This window comes from Mytilus californianus, unplaced genomic scaffold (assembly GCF_021869535.1).
Source record: "Mytilus californianus isolate M0D057914Y unplaced genomic scaffold, xbMytCali1.0.p SCAF_4, whole genome shotgun sequence".
Taxonomy (NCBI): domain Eukaryota; kingdom Metazoa; phylum Mollusca; class Bivalvia; order Mytilida; family Mytilidae; genus Mytilus; species Mytilus californianus.
The window spans coordinates 68,248,104-68,268,059 of record NW_026262690.1 but is presented as its reverse complement, the minus strand read 5'-3'; the positions used below and the strand labels follow the sequence as shown (position 1 = coordinate 68,268,059).

The window sequence follows — 19,956 nt, the reverse complement described above, 5'->3', positions numbered from 1 at the left end:
AATCTATGTTATTTGATTCTAAGCTGTTACATTAAAACTCTTTGGATTTAAAAGAAAATTAAAGATTTTAAATTATAATGGGAGATTACTCATGTCATTCAATCATATAATAATGCTGCTTGAATTATCTTTTATGTTTTGTATCTTGACATGACATATTTTTAAATATTTTTTTTTAATCTGAAAGCATTCGGTAAGAAAAAAAAATGTATCCGCTGCGGATGGACGTTTCTTCGTATTTATACATCCTTGGTTTTCGAATGTTTGGGTTTGAGCGTTTCTGATGAAGGTTAATCCCAAAAAATGCCTCGCGGGTGTTTTGGACGCACGCGATTTAGAAAGTGTTATTTGTATCCACTAGCACTTGGTCGATACCACTGTTGGTGGACTGCTAATTCACCGAGAGTGTTGTCAATTCAGTAGTCAGTGATTCGGTATAGTGGCATCATTTATAGCATATTTCCTTCAAATTCCCCGTTGATAAAATAAGAAATTCAAAAAAACTAAAATTCAAAATCCCTAAGGCAAAGTTGACCTTAGATGAATTTGAATATTCATTATAGGTTCATTTTGGTCATAAAGCTCCAACGTTTCTACGTATTTATATATCTCTCACTTTCAGATGCTTAACATCCAGTGACACATATTTAATTTCCAGCAGAATTCATACATTCCAAGTTATTTAATTTCACATTCAAATATAGATAACGTCCTGTCACTCAATAACCCAGCTCCAATAACCTATATTTCAGTAGCAATTACTTGCATTTCACATATACCAATGAACTTGACATTTAGGATACTACCGAAACTAGAAGGTCTGCTTCAAATAAATTTAATTGAAATTAACTTTGGTTGACGACTTCACACTAGGATGTAGGACAAACTTGAAGATTGCAATTTTCCCACTGTCAACTTTTCACTTCAAAATAGTAACTTACCCTCTGCCCTTCGTAATATCTCAATTGATGTTAACATTATACAGTCTTCACCAACATTGTGCTCATTATACAAACTTGCACAACAACTTTTCCAGCGCGGTTATAAGGAAGAACAAATGAAGTCGACATTAAACAAGATAAAAGTATTAATTGACACTGTCACTGGGAGGAGGGTGTATGATGGGTTTGAAAGATATTTTTTTTTCTTCAATAGATCAACTACGGAGAAAGATTTCCGTTTGAACCCCTTCTGATGAAGGAATAAACAAAGGCATATATGGAGAGGGGTTCAAAGGGAAGTCCCAGATGTGGCTCCGTATTTATACAGCCAAACGGAAGCGACCTAGGAATGTGCCATTCTGATGGACGGGAAAAGTAAAGACTACAATAGTTTTTACCATTAAGATATTCTTGAAAAGTGTTTCAAGATTGTCTAATCAGAAATGAACTTATTCTTTTAAGAATAACTTCTTTGCGAAATAGATTGTGTAACTTTGAAAAGTCAAGAGGATTTTTCGTGCCAAAGATTAATTTCTAATGAAATCTTATTAAAAGGATTATTATTATGAAAGTTGTCAATATGTAAAGGAGATTTTATTGCATTTAGTTTATCCGGATAAACTATATCTGGTTTATTGTTTTAAATAATATTGGCGGTGAATTTTTCCTTTTATTTTGCAGAACCTAATCCGATCTTATTAAAAGGGATAAATATGTATTTAATCACAGAAAGACCATGCATGACCTTCTTTCTTATTTGAAAAATTGACCACTAAGGACATTCAGAATAAATTTCAATTATGTGTTTAATCACATTTACTACGAACAAGATCAACAATTCAAACATAATGGTTTTAATGTCCATAAAAAGACATTTTAATAGTGTGAGGATACATTTTATTGTATTTCAATAAATTTTAATACATAGTTTAAACTTTTGGCACAACAAATTTAATGCGATTGATCAGTCCTCAACTACTAATCCTGTGTCCTTGCATTTAATGAAAACAATTTCTTTACTCCTTATCAAAGCACTAAATTAAGTAGACATAATCTTATTATCAAAGTTATTAGAATGCGAAATTATAGTCAAAATTTGATAAGCGTCGAAAATTCACTGTAATTTAAAATATTTTCCTAGAAAATACTCCAGGGACCTTATTTGTTGCATTATTTTTTTTCCCGTTTCCATTGTTTTGCTTAGAAATGCAACTTTAATACACACACACATATATATATATATGAAGGAAATGTGGATGTCAGTTAATTATTTTTACATACAGTAAATGATTATCATCCCAAAGCAAAAGATTCGTCAATAGCGGATTTTCGGTGGTGGCAAGGCTTTTTCAAATTTCGATTTTCCCTGTGAATGCATTTTCTTCACATCTCCGAATCCATGAGGCATTTGTGAGTAACGATCTAAATGTCTTTTTTCTAGTCTCACAGGGGCTGTTACTAAACCATTGCTCATCATGGGATGACGAACTGAAGCAGCTTCAGACGTGGCCATAACAAAAGGTTTCGGTTTGGGAAGGTTTCGTGGAGTCGTTGGACTGACGGCATCCCGTATTACCTTGGTGTTCATCGGTGGAAGAAGTGATTGTTTCCCTTTAGAAACTTCCGTCCTGCAATCGCTGTAATTATCTAAAGCCGTTTCTAATCCAGCACTATTATCAGAATTAATGGATAAACGACCATTTACGTCTATACTAAGTGTATGACGTGTTTCACGTGAGGTTACTGATTGTTTCTCCATCTTCACACGTTGAAGATCCTGTTTTAAATCATTATTTATATTCTTTAAACGCGCTGCATCTTTTTCGCACATTTGAATTCTCGATTCTTTCAATCGAATATCGCGTTTTAGATCTTGTAGTTGGTTTCGCATTACGTTCATGATGGCACCCTGCCATACACCCGCTCCCATTTGAAACTTTTTCTTTTCGTTTGAATCTTTTCCTATTTTTTCGACTTGTTCCTTTTGTCCTTCTATTATCATTTCTGCCTCGGATAGTTTGTCCTTCAGGTCAGTGATGGATTCGTCAGTTTTTATAAGATATTGTTTGAACTCTTCTTTCAAACTTCTTTCTTCAAAGTCTTTTGGGCAGTAGCCTATTATATAGGTTAATACATATTCTTTATCTTCTCTCAGAGCTTCATAGAGCTTTTTGATGTTAAGGAGTTCGCGGTACTGTTCAAGGAAAACTTCAAAATCTGGTATCATGAAAGAGTATTTATAATGTTCGAGAACCTTCCGTTCTTTGTCAGTCAGAATTCGAGCTTTTTTCTTCAAATACGGTGCCATTTTCTCATTTATTTCGCCTAAAATCATTTCTGCTGCACCTACATTTTCTTGCACCCTTTTTATTTGATTTTCGTTTGCTTCATTAAAATGCATTTGCTTTTGAAAATCAGCTCTAAGTCGTTGTTCAGTTTCTCTAACCGCTTGATTTAGAGACTTTATTTGAAGATTTAATACCATGATTTCCTCGTCCTTCGATTTAATTTTATCTTCTAATTCCTTTTTGAGAACTTGCCATTTCTTTGTCTGACCTTTGATTTCATCTGACATTTCAATCTGCTGTTGACGAGCTAGAATGGCTTTTTCTTTTTCCCTGAAATCATGTTTCCATACCTGCCGTAGTGATTCATTTCGAAACTGAAAATAAAAAGGATAACAAATATTAAATTTGTGTTTTGATCACTAAGGGACATAGCAGATAATGATCTTACAAGAAAGAAGTGAACAAATGGGGTAAGTTTGTATAAAAAAAATACAAAGATGCCTTCAGGGTGGTTTTAAGTTGAGATAGTTAACTCATGATGATTTATTTGCTTATTCGTATTATTTTATTAATGGAGACAAATTTTGATTATGAATGTCTATATGTGCTATAAAAGAATTGCTATTCAGGAAAAAGAATCATCCGAATCTTGTAGAAAAAATGCGTCGACACAGAAAAAAACCAGATGCAAACAAGCAAAACAACCTCACGTCAGTTACAAAACAAGTATCTGCTCTAATAGTTACATGTAATGTAAACTTAAAGTTTCGTGTTATTGACAACTGCAAGTTCTTATTGCTGGTATAAAAATTGGACAGCCATCCGAAAACTACCGATTCTTACTGCTGATGTGTATTTAGCGATTGTCATTGACTGATGTTTCAGACAACTTGTGAAAATTGATCGATATTCGTTGACAACTGTCGAATTTGACTACTTGTGTGATTTTGTCAATTATCAATGACCACTGTCGATTTTAGATATTTGTGTGAAATTTTTATTATCATTGTAAAATTCCGATTCTTCACTACTTTTGTCTGATTTATCGATATGACTGATGTCGTTAGTTTCGAATATTATGTGTATCCGATTCTACATGTAATGCTATTTTTTAAATCATTGCTGTTTGCTGCAAAAAGATAGGTGATGACTTATGCTATAGATAAAGTCGCATTAAAATGTCGGAAAACAAAATAAAAGATAACCGAAACCACTTTATGGCAGTATAATTTAATTACTACATAATGTGCATATTTGTCACTAAATTTACATGGCTGTTCATGCAGTGGTTGCGGTGATTCCATTATTTAAAAATAAGATTTATTCAAGTATTTTTTTTATTTTTTTGGGGGGGCGGGGGTTATAATAGAAAAACAAAGGACATGGGGTATCCATCCATGACACAAAATCAGCACATGCACAGCTTCATTTCTTCATCGATGAAGTAGGTATCCAGTTCTTAATCATGACTTCATTACCTTATCGATGAAGTATTTATCCAATTCATTCTTCTCGTTATCTTTTAAACGATTCAGGAAAGGCATTGTTTTGTACATTTCTTCGGTGTTTAATTTCTTCTGGATGATATCTAGAAATATAGAACAAAGTCTTTTAAAATAAATGACGCATGTGATTTCACAAAAAAAAGACACTTCATTCATAATAAACAATCCTACAAACAACATATTATAGATTTTTTTACAAACATACTTTAAACGGTATGATTATCTTTTTCTACGTATTCTTTCCGTACCAGCACAGGAATTTTAAATGGTATATTAAACCACTACAAAATTTTTAAAGAATTTGAACAAATTCCGAAAGACTATCTTATTTTCAAACATCTTTTGCCGTTTTTGTTTTTGTTTGTGTTCTTGTTTTCTTTTCTTTTTTATAAAACTCGTATGAATGCAATTCGTAAAGTTTTGTCTGGTTTTTAAATACATCACTGCTACTTTAGCAAATGTTAAAACATTGATATTACTAAAAAATCATATCATCAAAAATATAATACAAGAAGAAAATTTGCGTTAAAATAAATGTATTTTACCTTCCTCTCTTAGAAAATCAGCCAGAAATGTGTGACCTGTTGCATGCAATATATCACTGAATTTTCGGTAACCCTCTGGTCCTCGCATAATAACAAATTCCAGTATTTTGGAAACTTTCTCTTCTTGTGTTTTGGCATTCTAAAACAAAAAGGCAAAATATGAAAATAATACTTTGTAAATTTTAAACCGAAGCGCTTTTCTGGATTAACCTTCATCAGGAACACTCAAAGCCAAATATTTGACATTATATACAAGGAAATAACGAATTAAACAGCTGTCTTACAGATATTAAAATAGCTAGGTTTTTTCAAGGAAATGCAATGATGTTGATGCACACTATGCAGAATTACAAAAAGATCTTCTTGCCCATCGTTTTAAGATCCCACCTTACAAAAAGTTTATTTTAAGAATGTTACTACGTAAATCATGGGCAATTTTACACGACGCAACTTATATGGCATTACTTATGACACTATTCTTTGTGATTATTCCTTCAGCTTTACACCAATATACCAGTCACCAAGATAGTTGTGTAAACTAAGTGTTTATTTCAATGCTTTTTGGTTCAACTTAATCTCAACGAGTAGTTACACTTTACCCGTGGCATCAATTATTAAAAAGTATAAACGAAATATGAATCCTTTAATTTGTATTTGATCAGACGTTTGCGTTTGTCGATACATTAAAACATCCGCTTGCCAACTGTCAAATATATATATCATGTATAGAATTTCGATATACTTTTCATTGTCAATATAATAGTCGGAATGGACATGTTTTCATAAATCATATGTATGATAAATTGGATGTAATTGGCTCAAAATGGGTATTTCTTTAAATCTCATAATGTCGTTGTAAAATGATTTAAACACATATAAAAGTACAAGAAAACAATTTAATGTCCTTTTTTATTCAGTAAAAATGAATCAGAAAGTTCTAAAAACATGTATATGTAAGTCATGTAAAACGTCAGAGCATTAAGCACATTATTTTATATCAATATATTAAATTCACATATTTAAGCTATAAATTTTCCTTTCATAAGAGTCGACAATTCAAAGCGTGCTGATAAAATATACGCAAACACAATTTTAAATACATGAATATGTATAGGAAGAAGACCATCATAATCTATAAAGATATTACTCAGGGAGAGTAGAATTAAATGTAAAGATATTACTCAGGAAGAGTAGAATTAAATGTAAAGATATTACTCAGGAAGAGTAGAATTAAATGTAAAGATATTACTCAGGAAGAGTAGAATTAAATGTAAAGATATTACTCAGGAAGAGTAGAATTAAATGTAAAGTACTTCGGTGGTAGAGATATTTAATAGATTTCAAACGTCCATAAAAGTCCCATCTGGGTTTGTTGGCGTAAAGCAAAAGTTTTGAATTTTGCATTTGTATACTATCAAGATTAGTAAATGGAACGATGAGTTGAAGATGATTTCTCCCCTATAATAGGCGTTCGACAGAGAGAAAAGTACCCCTCTATTAACTTTGCCGTATATCTTACAGCGGTTAGTAGTATCCTTAAATTAACGTTCCGCTATATACAGCCGATGTTCTATAATTGAATAGTTCAAAGTGTGTTGTCGACAATATCCCATTGGACTTGAAATAAGTTCTACAATATACATATGTCGGTCTGTTTCATATCTTGATTTACACAATGAAAATGTCAGTGAGTATCGAATGAGAATTTAACATTAATACAAACGAGAATATTTTTAACTTTCCATTTCTATCGAGCAACATTCAAACGGCATCTTTTATATGGAGTGTATACCCTTCATTTGAGTTAACTAGGCACTGAAAGTCCGATTTTGCAAAATATAAAGTCGGGTCAGTACCAATAAGTTAAGACACTAAATTAAAGACTTGTTGAGACAGTAAATCTCGTTAGCACAATCAGAACTTATTATTGAAAACTGAATTCTGAATTGATAACATTAGAATTTTTACTTTATACTACATTTTATATTCCATAGCTTTAATACTAGGGACACCAGTTTGATCCGTATGAATGACATTCTGAAATATCAAGTCTTAAGTATACACTTATTTTGTTGGAAGATTCTAAGATTGTATTAAAAACTAAAGTTTGAAACGATGATTGAAAAGAACCGTGATACTGTATATAAGTTACGACGTGAAATCGCTTTTCAGAATAACTTTTCTTGAAATAATCCAAGCCAAAGGTTTGCGAAGCAAAAGACAGGTGAAAACATTTAAAGAATAAAAATCTAAACTAGGAAGACGACTTGAAGAAACCAAATCTTCTATGTAAGCATTGCTTTAAAGACTTGGAAACTTCAAATCTAAAAAGAAGAGTCAGACTATATCAGGAAAAATTCAAAAATTAGAACTGGAACAATAATCACTGTTTAGTACCACCATACCTTGAAATTTGAAAACTGAAGTACTATAAAATTGGACCATATAATTTAAAACGTATACCTTCAAAAATAAAAGATTAACAATATAAGCCAAAGAAAAATAAGTCCTTACTTTGAAACTTTTAAAAAGTAAATATATAAAAAAAGATATGGACCTTCAGAAGTAAACCGTCAGGACAGGTTCAACGACGATACAAACGTATCATAATCTATCAACCGAACATGGACGAGAGATTACAAATTAGTCAATTAACAAAAAAACTAAAATCTTAACTTATTTGTATATAAGTAACTAACGTACTCAGTTTAAAATGAGTCCGATACTTTAATAACAGCTTAAATAGCTTTGATATAATAAATCTACACATATAATAGTTTCTTGACCTCTTAAGACTTGGCTAGAGCTCTGAGTGTTGGCCTTGTTGAAAATATTTTCATTAACACAAAATATCAAGAATAAGTTTTGTGATTTTTATAATTTATACAATATAAGAATTTATTTTCTGTACCAATTTAAATCATTTAACTAAATATTTAAATTTGGAATTTATAATCAAGGTCAATGGTAGTATATTGTCCTGATAAGACAATAATAGTTACGGGACCTCATGTACATATATTGAAGAAGCTAATCAATATCAAATATTAATGACTTTTTCACGGTAAAAATATATGGAAAGAAATAAAGAAAGAAACTACCAAGGAATGCACCTTAGATTTACTAGTGAGTCAAGAGATTTTGGTTTCATTAGTTACTATGTCATTACCCAATCATTCTTGTGGATCATTTGTGTTTCACTTAATCAACTTACAATTCGTTTTCACTACTTCAGTAGTTTGGGATCTTCTACTACGATTAAGGAAGTTTTGTATAATATGAAATATTGATTCTATATAACATCTTGACAAAGCAAGAATGTAACCAAGTATACTCTCTGGTAAAAACATATTTATTGGGATTACTTCAAGCAAATAACCGTCAATATTTAAATTTGTAACAAATTCAATCGTTTAAATCCGTTTGGAATTTTGAATTTAATGCATTTTATAATATATGAAGCGTGTAATATAATCAAGTAATAAGTAAAAACTACAGGAAACGAATTATGTTTCTTTTGAAATTAGCTTAATGAAATATATGGTCTATATCACGGTATACACTTTCTAATTATAAATTCATTTTTTTTTAGATATGCAGAAACCAACACGTGCTGTGTCTGAAATTCAATTTTTAAATTTTTAACAAGACGAATTGAAGTATTGGATCAAAGGGTTTCATTGTAGTATAATGGCAGTATCTTTTTATTTGAAATACTCTTCTCATCGTTTTCAATATTTTTCGTTGAACTAACAAGCAATTACGTAACACTAGTTATAATGCATAATGAGAATGGAAATACAGTTGAGGTCTCAAGAAGTAAATTGTAAACAGAAATAAACTGTGCGTCAAATAAATGATCATCTATAGATAATCAAGCACCGCAAAACATTTCAGAAGACTCAAAATGTGTTCTCAGATTTATTAATGTAATAAAAACCCATAACAATCAATTGACAGTGACCAAGAGAGAAAGAGATAGACAGAACATTCATAAACAATACTCTGTAAATCACATAATCTACTGGAACATTTAAAACACAACCAAATAGCACTTAATACGGGAAATAGAATTTAATATAAATTATCTACATTCATATCTACGGATATGAACGTAGATAACGAATTTATCCCCGGTCTTAGTCCGAATCTGGCGATTTTTAGGGGAAATTCGACCACAAAGTGTAACGTGAAAGCAACGTTTTTTTCATTATTTAAATTTTTTTTATTGAAATTTGGGAACTTGACATATTTTTTACTGGGTGTAGGGTATGTGGTAGAACCGTACAGGTAGTCAAATATAAGACGTTTTTAATCCAGAGACAAGAGAAACTGGAATGAGTCTAATTTTGCGCTCAATGTTGTGAGAGGTACGTCAAAGACGGTGTGACGTCAACGTGGGTCATTTGCATAGCTTGGTCAGTAGTCCCATTCATTGAAAATGTGGCAGCCAAGTGATTCATTTACTTAAACAAGTGCAAATGATCGGCATAATAGGATAAAATCGTTAGTGGATTAAATATTTAATTACAGACATCATGGATAGTCTACAGAATTCATTATTTCATGAGGAATAACCATGGAACTAAGGAAAACGCGCGTGAAGTTCCACGGGGTAATGGTAGCAACGTCCGGGTATATGGGTTAGCAACACCCGGGCTATGGGGTTTTGAACGACGTGCGTTAACCAATCAAAATCCTAGAAATATACTAAACCGGGGATAACGTCTGTTATACAGGGTATTCAATTATCACGTCGAAAAGAAAGGTGGTTCGATTACACACGATAAGAAATACGTTTTATGATTTTGAAAGTGACGTATTGACCCAATGGGTCGGGTGCATTTTATTATTTATGTAATAGAGTGGGGCGCACATATTCGCCGGGGACACAATTTCGCCGTTTTATGATTTTGAGGTGTAGAAACTTCAAAGGATTGCTGAAATGGAAGAAATATGCCGGTAAATTATATTTTTAAAACAAATATGATTATTTCTTAAACTTAGAAAAAATTTCGGCACTTACCACAAAGAACCGAAAAACGGACAACGATTTTCGGCCAATTTCCTGAATGAAAAAAAAGATTTCAAAGAAGTATTTCTTCGTAATTATTTGACTGATTGCCCTAAATTTCAGTTCTTTACACCTTTGAAATGTCTGCTATTCATCTATAATGAAATTGATTTGATAAATATTGTTTAAAGCTGCAGTTATTTGGTTTTAAATAGATGTGTAAAAACGGCGAATATGTGTCCTCCTATGACAAAACATCAGGAAATTTCAAATAGCCTTTAATCTAACTTTTCAGATGAATATTTGCAGAGAAACACGTTTTCAAGCTAAGAATATTTTGCTTTTGATGTTATCTTCATATAGAAATATCAGTTTACTTCAAAAACTTAAAGGTCTGAACATAAACTGCAAAAAACATGGAAAATTATGGCGAAAATGAGCACCCCACTCTATATTTGTATTTTGTTAAACTGTTATTACACATGTCACTATAATAAAAACTTACTTACTTATAAGCAGGTTACAAAAACACAGGTACATGTAACGCCAGTAACTTTTGTGAAGGAAGGATTCGGACTTTAGCACTTGTTTCGTTCTTCATTTCAATGCAACCAAAGGGGGGATTTCAAATCTGTGTGAAATTGTTCCATTAATGCAACGAATAAAAGAACTTTAGGATTGGATCGTGGGATATGGATAGGGCTATTTAGTTATTGACACATCATATAAGATGTTGTTTTGGTTTTTTTTTAATGCACAAAGATCGTTGCACTCTCCCAACACGAGCCTTAGTTATACTTTATGTGGAAAATACTAGACTGGTCATAAAAAATAATGGATTCATTATTCATAACAACTCATCAAGTACGATTTCAATAACACTTGAATAAAAAAGAAATTATTAAACTAATATTCACAATTAATCCAACAATACATAGGAATTGATTTTCCGTAGACAAGCACACCAGAATGAAGAAGGTCGTTTGAATTTTAAATTGTTATTTAATTCAGAAAATATCGACATTCCATTTGCTCTTTTGAAGAACTTTTATTTCATTAATGATTTTTAGTCATCAAGTACGGTATTAGCCGTAAATCGTATGACCATCTAAAAGCTAACTTTCTCTTAAACTTGGCAACTTCCGATATAAATTGTTGTTATTGTACATGTATGGATTTAGATACATTTAGTTTTTAAAAGCTTTTTCATAGCGCATTGTGTTAAATAAAGCAAACTGCGTAGCCCTTGGAAACACTAAAACTGATATTAATAAAATATAATTTTTAATTGAATTATACTTAAGAATGAAAGACATAAACTAAATATGCTTTACTAATTAGATAAGTAGGTGTTGCATTCGTTATAATTACTTTTAGTAATTATGTTTTTAACGTCGCTTTAGAATTCTAAGGTTATCCAGTTTTAATCTAAATGCTTCCCTATTTACCAGAGTATGCAGCAACTCAAAACGATATATAGAACTAATCAATAAAATATTTGTATCTCCATATTCAAGTTTGTACCCTGAAGGTGTCCGGTGACTGAGGATACTCCGTTAACCGGTCCTTAATATATAAAAACACAGCAACAACGTCCGGTCGGATTTGATACCTCGTGTAGGGAAAGTGCGCCAATCGACTATTTCAATAGCTCTTCGAAGGATCCGTAGCTTGCTTTTTACAAGACAAAAGGTCTGCCGTTATCTAACAAACCCTCTTTTTTCAGTTAATTGCAGTCTAAAATTTCCGACCTTCATTCAGTTTGACTTGCTTTGAATAGCCTACCTTTTCAATTTACTGTTCTGAATAAAAAAGGAGGTTGGGTATACGTCAGTGATATAAAAACCCAACGATACCCAATATCCAATAGATCTAGAGGTCATCATACCGTCTTCAACAATAGAGTTGTGTCTTATTTTACAATATGTCAAGCTGTAAATCGCCCTGATTCGAAAAAAGGCGAATCTATAAAACAGATATTTTATCAATACCAAAATTATCATATTATCAGAAATATTAAAAGAGAGGCGAAAGATACCAAAGGTACATTCAAACTCATAAGTCGAAAATAACTGACAACGCCATGGCTATAAAAGAAAAAGACAAACAGACACACAATAGTACACAAAACAAGACATAGAAAACTAAAGACTGAGCAACACGAACCCCACCAAAAACTGGAGGTGATCTCAGGTGCTCCGGAAAATATGTCAAAAAACAACACTGATGAGTTTTTGTTTGGAGGGGGAGGAGGATTTTGAAAACGACTGACTTGGCCTGGTCAGAACTGAAGATGAATAACTTTGCACAATACATGATGAAAAATGAATATTCTGCACAAACAAATGCGTGAAACAAATGTGTATAAAAGTAAAAATAAATTTTCGCAAATAATAATAATCATGCATAGCAACAGATGAAAATAAATTATCAATCTGGACAAAATCCTCCTGGTCCCCATAAATTGTTCTCGTCCTGGATATGCACAAACTATTTTCGTCCGGCTCGGAGTCAGAATAATGTGTCCGGTTAAGGTGACATATCTTTCTGCGAACTGTTACCTTGTGTACTAGCACGTTAAAAAATCCGGATACGTGTCGGTCTAGTACAAAGCAGGATTAATATTCATATTACATTAACATGTTCTCGTCCTGAATATGCATATCAATTTGCCACTGGACGTTAAGCAGCCATCCATCTTCATCATCATCCAGACATAAAGTAAACACAACCTACCAATCAATCAATAATATTCTACCTTTACCCAACAGGTGCATCGACACTTCGTTCATTCAATTAATCAATCAATCAATCAATCAATCAATCAATCAATCAATCAATCAATCAAACATTATTTTAATTCTATAAAGAATGAACATTGATCTGGCCTATATTTGGTAGGATTTTTGAAATGCCCTTTTAGATGCATCAATACGTTTACATTATATTTCTGATTGTAATAAGTATATAGGTCAGATTCCGGCCAGACAGACTGTTTAAACCTGAAAAGTACTGAGAATATAAGAAGTAGGCTGGTCCAATCCTGACGACGCGAATAGTCTAGATAGACAGGATCGCTTCATGACTCAAAATTTCAGACTAAGGTTTTTAAGAAAACAACAATATTCACGTCATTTATATTTTACAATCCTCAATTCCTTGACATATCAAACAAAAAGTGACAGTTTATTTGGTTAAAAAAGTAAGTATACAATTAAATACTTTAAGTGTTGAAATTAAAGTACTAAGAAGGTTGTTCACACATGTTTCAAACCTGTCAACTTTTAAGAGGTCATTTAAAAAATATTCCTATTTGACGTCATTCATAAACTCAATTAAGAAAATAAACTAAAGTATCAAATTCACAAAAGAAATAATCATGTTATGGGTGTAGTAACACTACTTAATAATCAAATTGCAATTAGACTTTGATAATAGATATAAGAAGATGTGGTATGAGTGCCAATGAGACAACTCTCCATCCAAGTCAAAATTTATAAAAGCAAACCATTATAGGTCAAAGCACGGTCTTCAACACGGAGCCTTGGCTCACACCGAACAGCAAGCTATAAAGGGCCCCAAAAATTACTAGTGTAAAACCATTCAAACGGGAAAACCAACGGTCTCATCTATATAAAAAACGAGAAACACTTATGAACCACATCAACAAACGACAACTACTGAACATCAGATTCCTGACTTAGGACAGGTGAATACAATTGAAGCGGGTTTAAACGTTTTAATGGTACCAAACCTTCACCCTTATCTGAAACAATAGTGTAACATCACAACATAGAAAGACACACTATAAAATATCAACTGAAATGGCTTAACTCAATCAAAGGACAAATTAACACCAGTGAACATACACTGAACAAATAAATTTGATCTATGATACAATGTAAATACAAAATAAATAAGCTAAGGGAAGAATAATAAAAGTAACATGTTATACCGCTGTGAAATGTTAAACAATTTAAGAAAAACAATATGCTCGAACAAAAATATCAGCCATTTACAATTTAAGAAAAACAATATGCTCGAACAAAAATATCAGCCATTTGCAATTTCTTTAAACACAGGTAAATGAAAATAATTTTGTTGTTAGGTATACGTGTACAGTTCAAATAGAGAAAGGAAATATTTTTACAAAATAAATAATTTTGATGTTCATAGTACGAAGTGAAAATTTATAGTAATATCAAAGCTGGTATATAGACCAGATATAACCCTGAATAACATTAGACAACAAAAAAGCATTACAATTAGTATCAACAGGTCAAATAAACAAGAAAGTACGATTTAGGAGTACTCGCAGTTACTGACAGCTAGTTAAAAGCCAAAAAAAAATTAATAATAAAAAAATCATGCATCAGAGACTAAAATCAACTAAAACACATCCCAGGGATTTAGTATTTTAACGTCATGGACAGTCAAAGAAGACATGACTTGTGCAATGCCAAAAATAAATGTATCGACAGGCAGTAGGATATTTAGGAGTTAAACTCTTTATAGATCAAAATGAACGTGGGTGTGTCTTTATACATCCCGTTTGAAAAGAATACAAATCTTATTGAAATAAATAATGCTGTAATAAAACCGAAAAGATGATCACCATAAAAGTTAGAATAGTTATCTATATGCCGGAAAATAGATAACTATTTTAGCTGTATGTGTCCCAATGTAGTGTATTTCAGAAAATTAGACTTATTCATAGAGCGTTTAAAATATATGGTTTGAATATAGTAGAATTTATTTATTCTTACATTGTTAAAAACAAAATACAAAATACAACATCAACAAAAACAACAACAACAACAACAACAAAAACAACAAAAACAAACGTCTGGCAGCTACAAATACTAGTAATCTGGCATTCTTTCGATTACAATTTACTCTAAAGACGTACCATATAAAATATTTTTGGGATAGACAATAAGTAAAATATAACCTTGTGTTTCTGAACTCTTACTATAGCACACATTATTAGTGCTGATCTCCTCTCTTGTGATTAAATTTGTCTTTTTACCAAATGTTTTGATGAATTTACCTTTCACAACGCAAGATCAAAATAAAATCGGAGGCTAGACGGAGCCTATTTCTCCCATTTGCCTATTGTACCTTGACCTTATTTGACTAATAGAGTTTGGTGGGGGCTAAATAAAAATCAAGTGATTTCAAAGGAGACCATATTTTGCATCCGACCGAAATAAAACGAAAAATTTTCTTCCATACATTATTCCAAGTTTGGTTCAAGATGGTCAAGAAGTTCGGTTCCAAAGCAACCGTTTTTACTACCCAATCAACACGATATGGTTTGGCCTCTTAAAAAGAAATCTAGAAAACTTTGAAAATATAAGGTGTCAAATTTTCCAAGTTTTCGAAAATCAGAATCGTTAAAATAAAATATGAAAAATGAATGCAAAGCGATGGCATTAACTCAAATAAATTACTGAGGTCACCTGAGCAGAACCAACTGACTACGATGTAATAGAAAAAGGTGACCAGATTATAAGGAGGAGGGGGTTATTGTTAAGATTATTGACAATTTCTGATATTGCATCTACTTAATCTATCTGCATGCAGTTGGTTTGGTCTTTTCACATTATCAATTGATCATTTTCCAATCCTCTTTTCATTTTCGTATTGAAAGAAGATAATAAAATAAGAATTGTATTTTACCAGTGTTAATCCTATTTTCGTTTAGTTTAAGAGGGGCACACGACCGTCCAATTCAATTTTATACTAAAAGAGTGACATTAATTCAGCAAATTTCATTTTAATTCTCACAGTACCTTATAAATTTTAAATATCTGTAGAAAGGCTTTAGACATACTTGTCATGCATTAAAATAATTGTAAAAATGGCTTTATCATCCTTATTTACAACATGATATATATCAAAAGTGACCGTAAGTGTTTATTGAGTATGTATTATGTGATAAATACATACTTTCGAGATATATAAATGTCTGATTATAATTTAAACTTTCCCTTGGCATTTAGATGATATGTCCATTTCATATTACTAGGAGATAAAGCCATTAAAAATTCGCATACGCATAATTGCAAACATTGTGCATCTGATTTAGAAATTTATAGTCTTAAAGTTTGATTTATTTGATGCAAAATATTTCATAAGTCGGGTTTAAATCTAATCTACATAGGTATATACATATATATTTGTATTGAACTACATAAACTGTACAAAGAAGAAATCTCAAACAAAATTAAATATTGAAAAGAAGCTTATGTTTTAAATATGACCAACACTACTGGCTAAACTTTATATAAAACAGTAAAAATGATTTACAGTCACAATTTTCAATATGTCTGTGCAGTAAATCTTTACTTAAGTGAGAACTTTGACTTATATATCAAATAAGCAGTCTTTTGAAATGAATATGAAACGGGAATTGAAACCTCGATATTTTACATTTAATTATATATTGGCGAAGATTCAAAATAGAAAATTCCACATATACTGTATCTAGTTTCGGTTAAACAGGATTTTTCAAGTACAAATGCAGATGGAAAAAATAAAATTTTAAATTTCTGAGAGATATACTTCAAACTAATTTCCGTCAATGTTTTAACTCTTTTTCAGTATTATATGGCTTAGATTACGTGTAATAATGTCGTTGTTTTCTTCACCGCCGCTGTTCATGTTATCTCGTGGTAGCTTAATCGTACAGAGGTCTTTGGTTCAATCCCTGGCATGCTGATACCAAAGGTTTAAACATTGATATTTGCTGGTTCGTCGCCAGGCACGCGACATCTAGGAGTAAGAACAAACAGATTGTTCATCGGAGTCACAATAATGTGTCCGGGTAAGGGACATATCTTCTTGTAGAGTGCTTCCTTGTGAGCTAGCACTTTAAATCTTATTATAAGTGAGGTCAAATAAAAATTAATGTTAATATTTCTTTACCATGAGCATCAGACTTGTGTCGTCGCGAATAAGCATGTAATGCTTGCCGATAGATGATATACGGCTGTTTGGTCGGGTTGTTGTCTGTTTGACACATTCCCCATTTCCATTCTCAATTTTATTATCTATTATATATTATATAGGTTTAGTATTTGCTCATCAATTAAGGTAAAAACTTTAACAAATATACAATAAAAATGAAATTTCAATAGTTTGGATAATCATTAAAACTTACCTGAATTCCTCGTATTACAGATTCTGTCACTAAACCTTCTTCTGTTAATTTATTAGCAAGCTCAGAAGTCCAAATAACATTTTTCAGTAAAAAGTTTCTATGAACACTTAAGACCTCTCGCTGTTGGTTATTCATGGTAAGCGCTTCTCTTGATAACTAACCACTTTGAATTCAAATACCCGAAAATATTTTATTGATTCGAAAAATTGATATGAAATGTATGTGTTGTCATTGTTGACAGGATCGAAACACTTTATTTATCCGTGTCATTAATTTCTGATATACTACTATCTACCATCAGAACTGAAATTTAAATATGTTTAAATAAATGCAGTCAGCATGAATTTATCTTTCACGGTCCATGTTTGAATTGTTCGGTGGTAATAAACAGGAGAATTAAATACTCGATTTATTTAAGTTTATGACCTCTGAAATATTAATACTTATGTTGGACTTAGGTGTGATTTTTATCCAATAGTAATACATATAATCCTTTAAAGTTCTTGTGTGTAGGTAGGGGGACAAACCAAACAAATCGATCCTATATATTAGGGTGAAACCAAAAAGTCTTTAATCAACTGAATCTGTATTCCTTCTGAAATCCGGGTATTGATCGTTGTTAAAATATATTCACTTATTCAAAATATTTGATGTGTTAGTCAGATAACTTCCACTTATCAAATCATGAACGAATATAGTGTATCTGTTTGAGATACAATGGATAAGCGGGTAGTTCTTTAAAAAGATACAATATGTCTCGTACCTAAACTATTGTTATGACGACTTTTCTCAATTACAGTTCTTTTCTTAATCATACCTTTTTATTTGTGAGCTTAAATAACCACTTGATTCTCTACACTACTATTCAATTATATATGTACAGTCATGTCGATGATTTTAATTTTAAATGAAAATTAATACAAAATCGTATGAGCTTGCAGTTTAAGAAATATGATTTAGTAATTTGTCCATTATTGACAAAGTAAAGCATAATCGAATTAATTTCCCAGTAAAACATAACAATACTGAAAGAAAGATAATTTAATTCCACTTCTCGCGTTACATTTTTTATATTTACGAATACTTAGTATGTCAAAACATGTAGTATAAAGATAAAATTACCATAACATCAAACTAGCAATGTTCGAATTTTCTTATGAATTTCATGAAATGGTTGATCGTAATCAAATAAGGAAAAACAGATAAGTTTCTTTTCGTATTGCTAAAATATCAATATTAACACAAAATAATTAGGGAAAATGGAAAGCCGAAACAGAGATTTGAACTACAAGTATTACTCAGTCTCAACGTTGACTCTTTAACTCGTCCTAACATTTCGGACACGAACTGACACTATACAAACTTCGTTTTTTTAAATACACGTAACCCTATGTATATGCTGTACCGTAACTTATATTAATATATATGTAAAATCGACATGTGAATATCATCCGATTTGGTAGTTGAGAGGTTTCTTTGACGTGTTCATGAATAGGACACATTATTTAATCAAGAAGGGAGTCCGACCACCAATTACGGCAAATGAAAGTTTTCAAAAGTCTGAATGGTAAATTTAAAACTTATTCCAGTTGTGAAAAGAACTTAATGAAATTAAGTACACACAGGGAACACTTGAATATGATTTTATGACTTATTTCAGTGATGAATTTAAGAAGCCTTGATTCTAGAAATAAAGAAACCATGATAACTGAATAGGCTAACCTCACAGTAGTGGTTAAAAGGTGACCGGGTCTTCTGGTCTTGGTTCTAAAATGTCTGACACATAACCGTTTATAATCGTTTGTTTTGTTTTACAGAGGGGGTGTTTTCTTTTTTTTTTAAATTCTATTTCATTACACGACTTTGTTTTTGCATGGAAATTGTATGAATCGAGTTGCGTTATTCTCCTATGGGTATACTTTTAAAGAAATAAAGAGCTCGTTTTTGGGTCGGTTTATTTTATACATCATAATGTAGTAAAATATCAATAGATAAGATTGTTGCACATATCTCATCATGAGGTTTTGGTTTTTTTATTGGATTTTTGGGGAGATTTTCTTTTTATGCAATACATTTTAATGCATAAAGCAAATATGTAAGACAAAATTAAAATAATAAAAAATACAAGTATAAATGCTTAGTTAGACAGATTAGTGTCTTGTTTACATCTGATGACGTTTGATGGATTACTAATGATTTTTTTTTCTAATTTTATTGGCCAATTTAAGCGGCTTTATTGACATCTTTTCCTTTTGTGAAAGTGCAAGTTATCAGTCCTTTGAATACTTGTATGCACTTGGGTAATGTTGGGTATGTCACCAAATGCGAGCTTTGTATTCTATTTTCAATTTTAAATAAATTAAATATATGTAGATTAGAATTTGTTTTATTTTGCCTAGATGCAGAGAGGTTGGTACCATGTCGGCATATTAAGTTCATACTGGTGTGTATTTAAACTTTATATGTTTCATAACTTTTAGTTTTATTTTACAGTGATC

The 19,956-nt window shown here is 31.4% G+C and overlaps 1 protein-coding gene across 1 annotated transcript; it reads right to left on the bottom strand.

Moving 5' to 3' along the window:
- Nucleotides 1-1,779: 1,779 nt before the first annotated feature.
- LOC127738431 (uncharacterized) lies at nt 1,780-18,199 on the bottom strand. The gene is made up of 4 exons (XM_052249674.1): nt 17,459-18,199; nt 5,280-5,418; nt 4,708-4,817; nt 1,780-3,603 (listed from the first exon to the last, which is right to left on the bottom strand). The coding sequence occupies exons 1-4, from the start codon at nt 17,591-17,593 to the stop codon at nt 2,257-2,259; spliced, it is 1,731 nt and encodes a 576-aa protein (XP_052105634.1). The 5' UTR covers nt 17,594-18,199; the 3' UTR covers nt 1,780-2,256.
- Nucleotides 18,200-19,956: the final 1,757 nt, after the last annotated feature.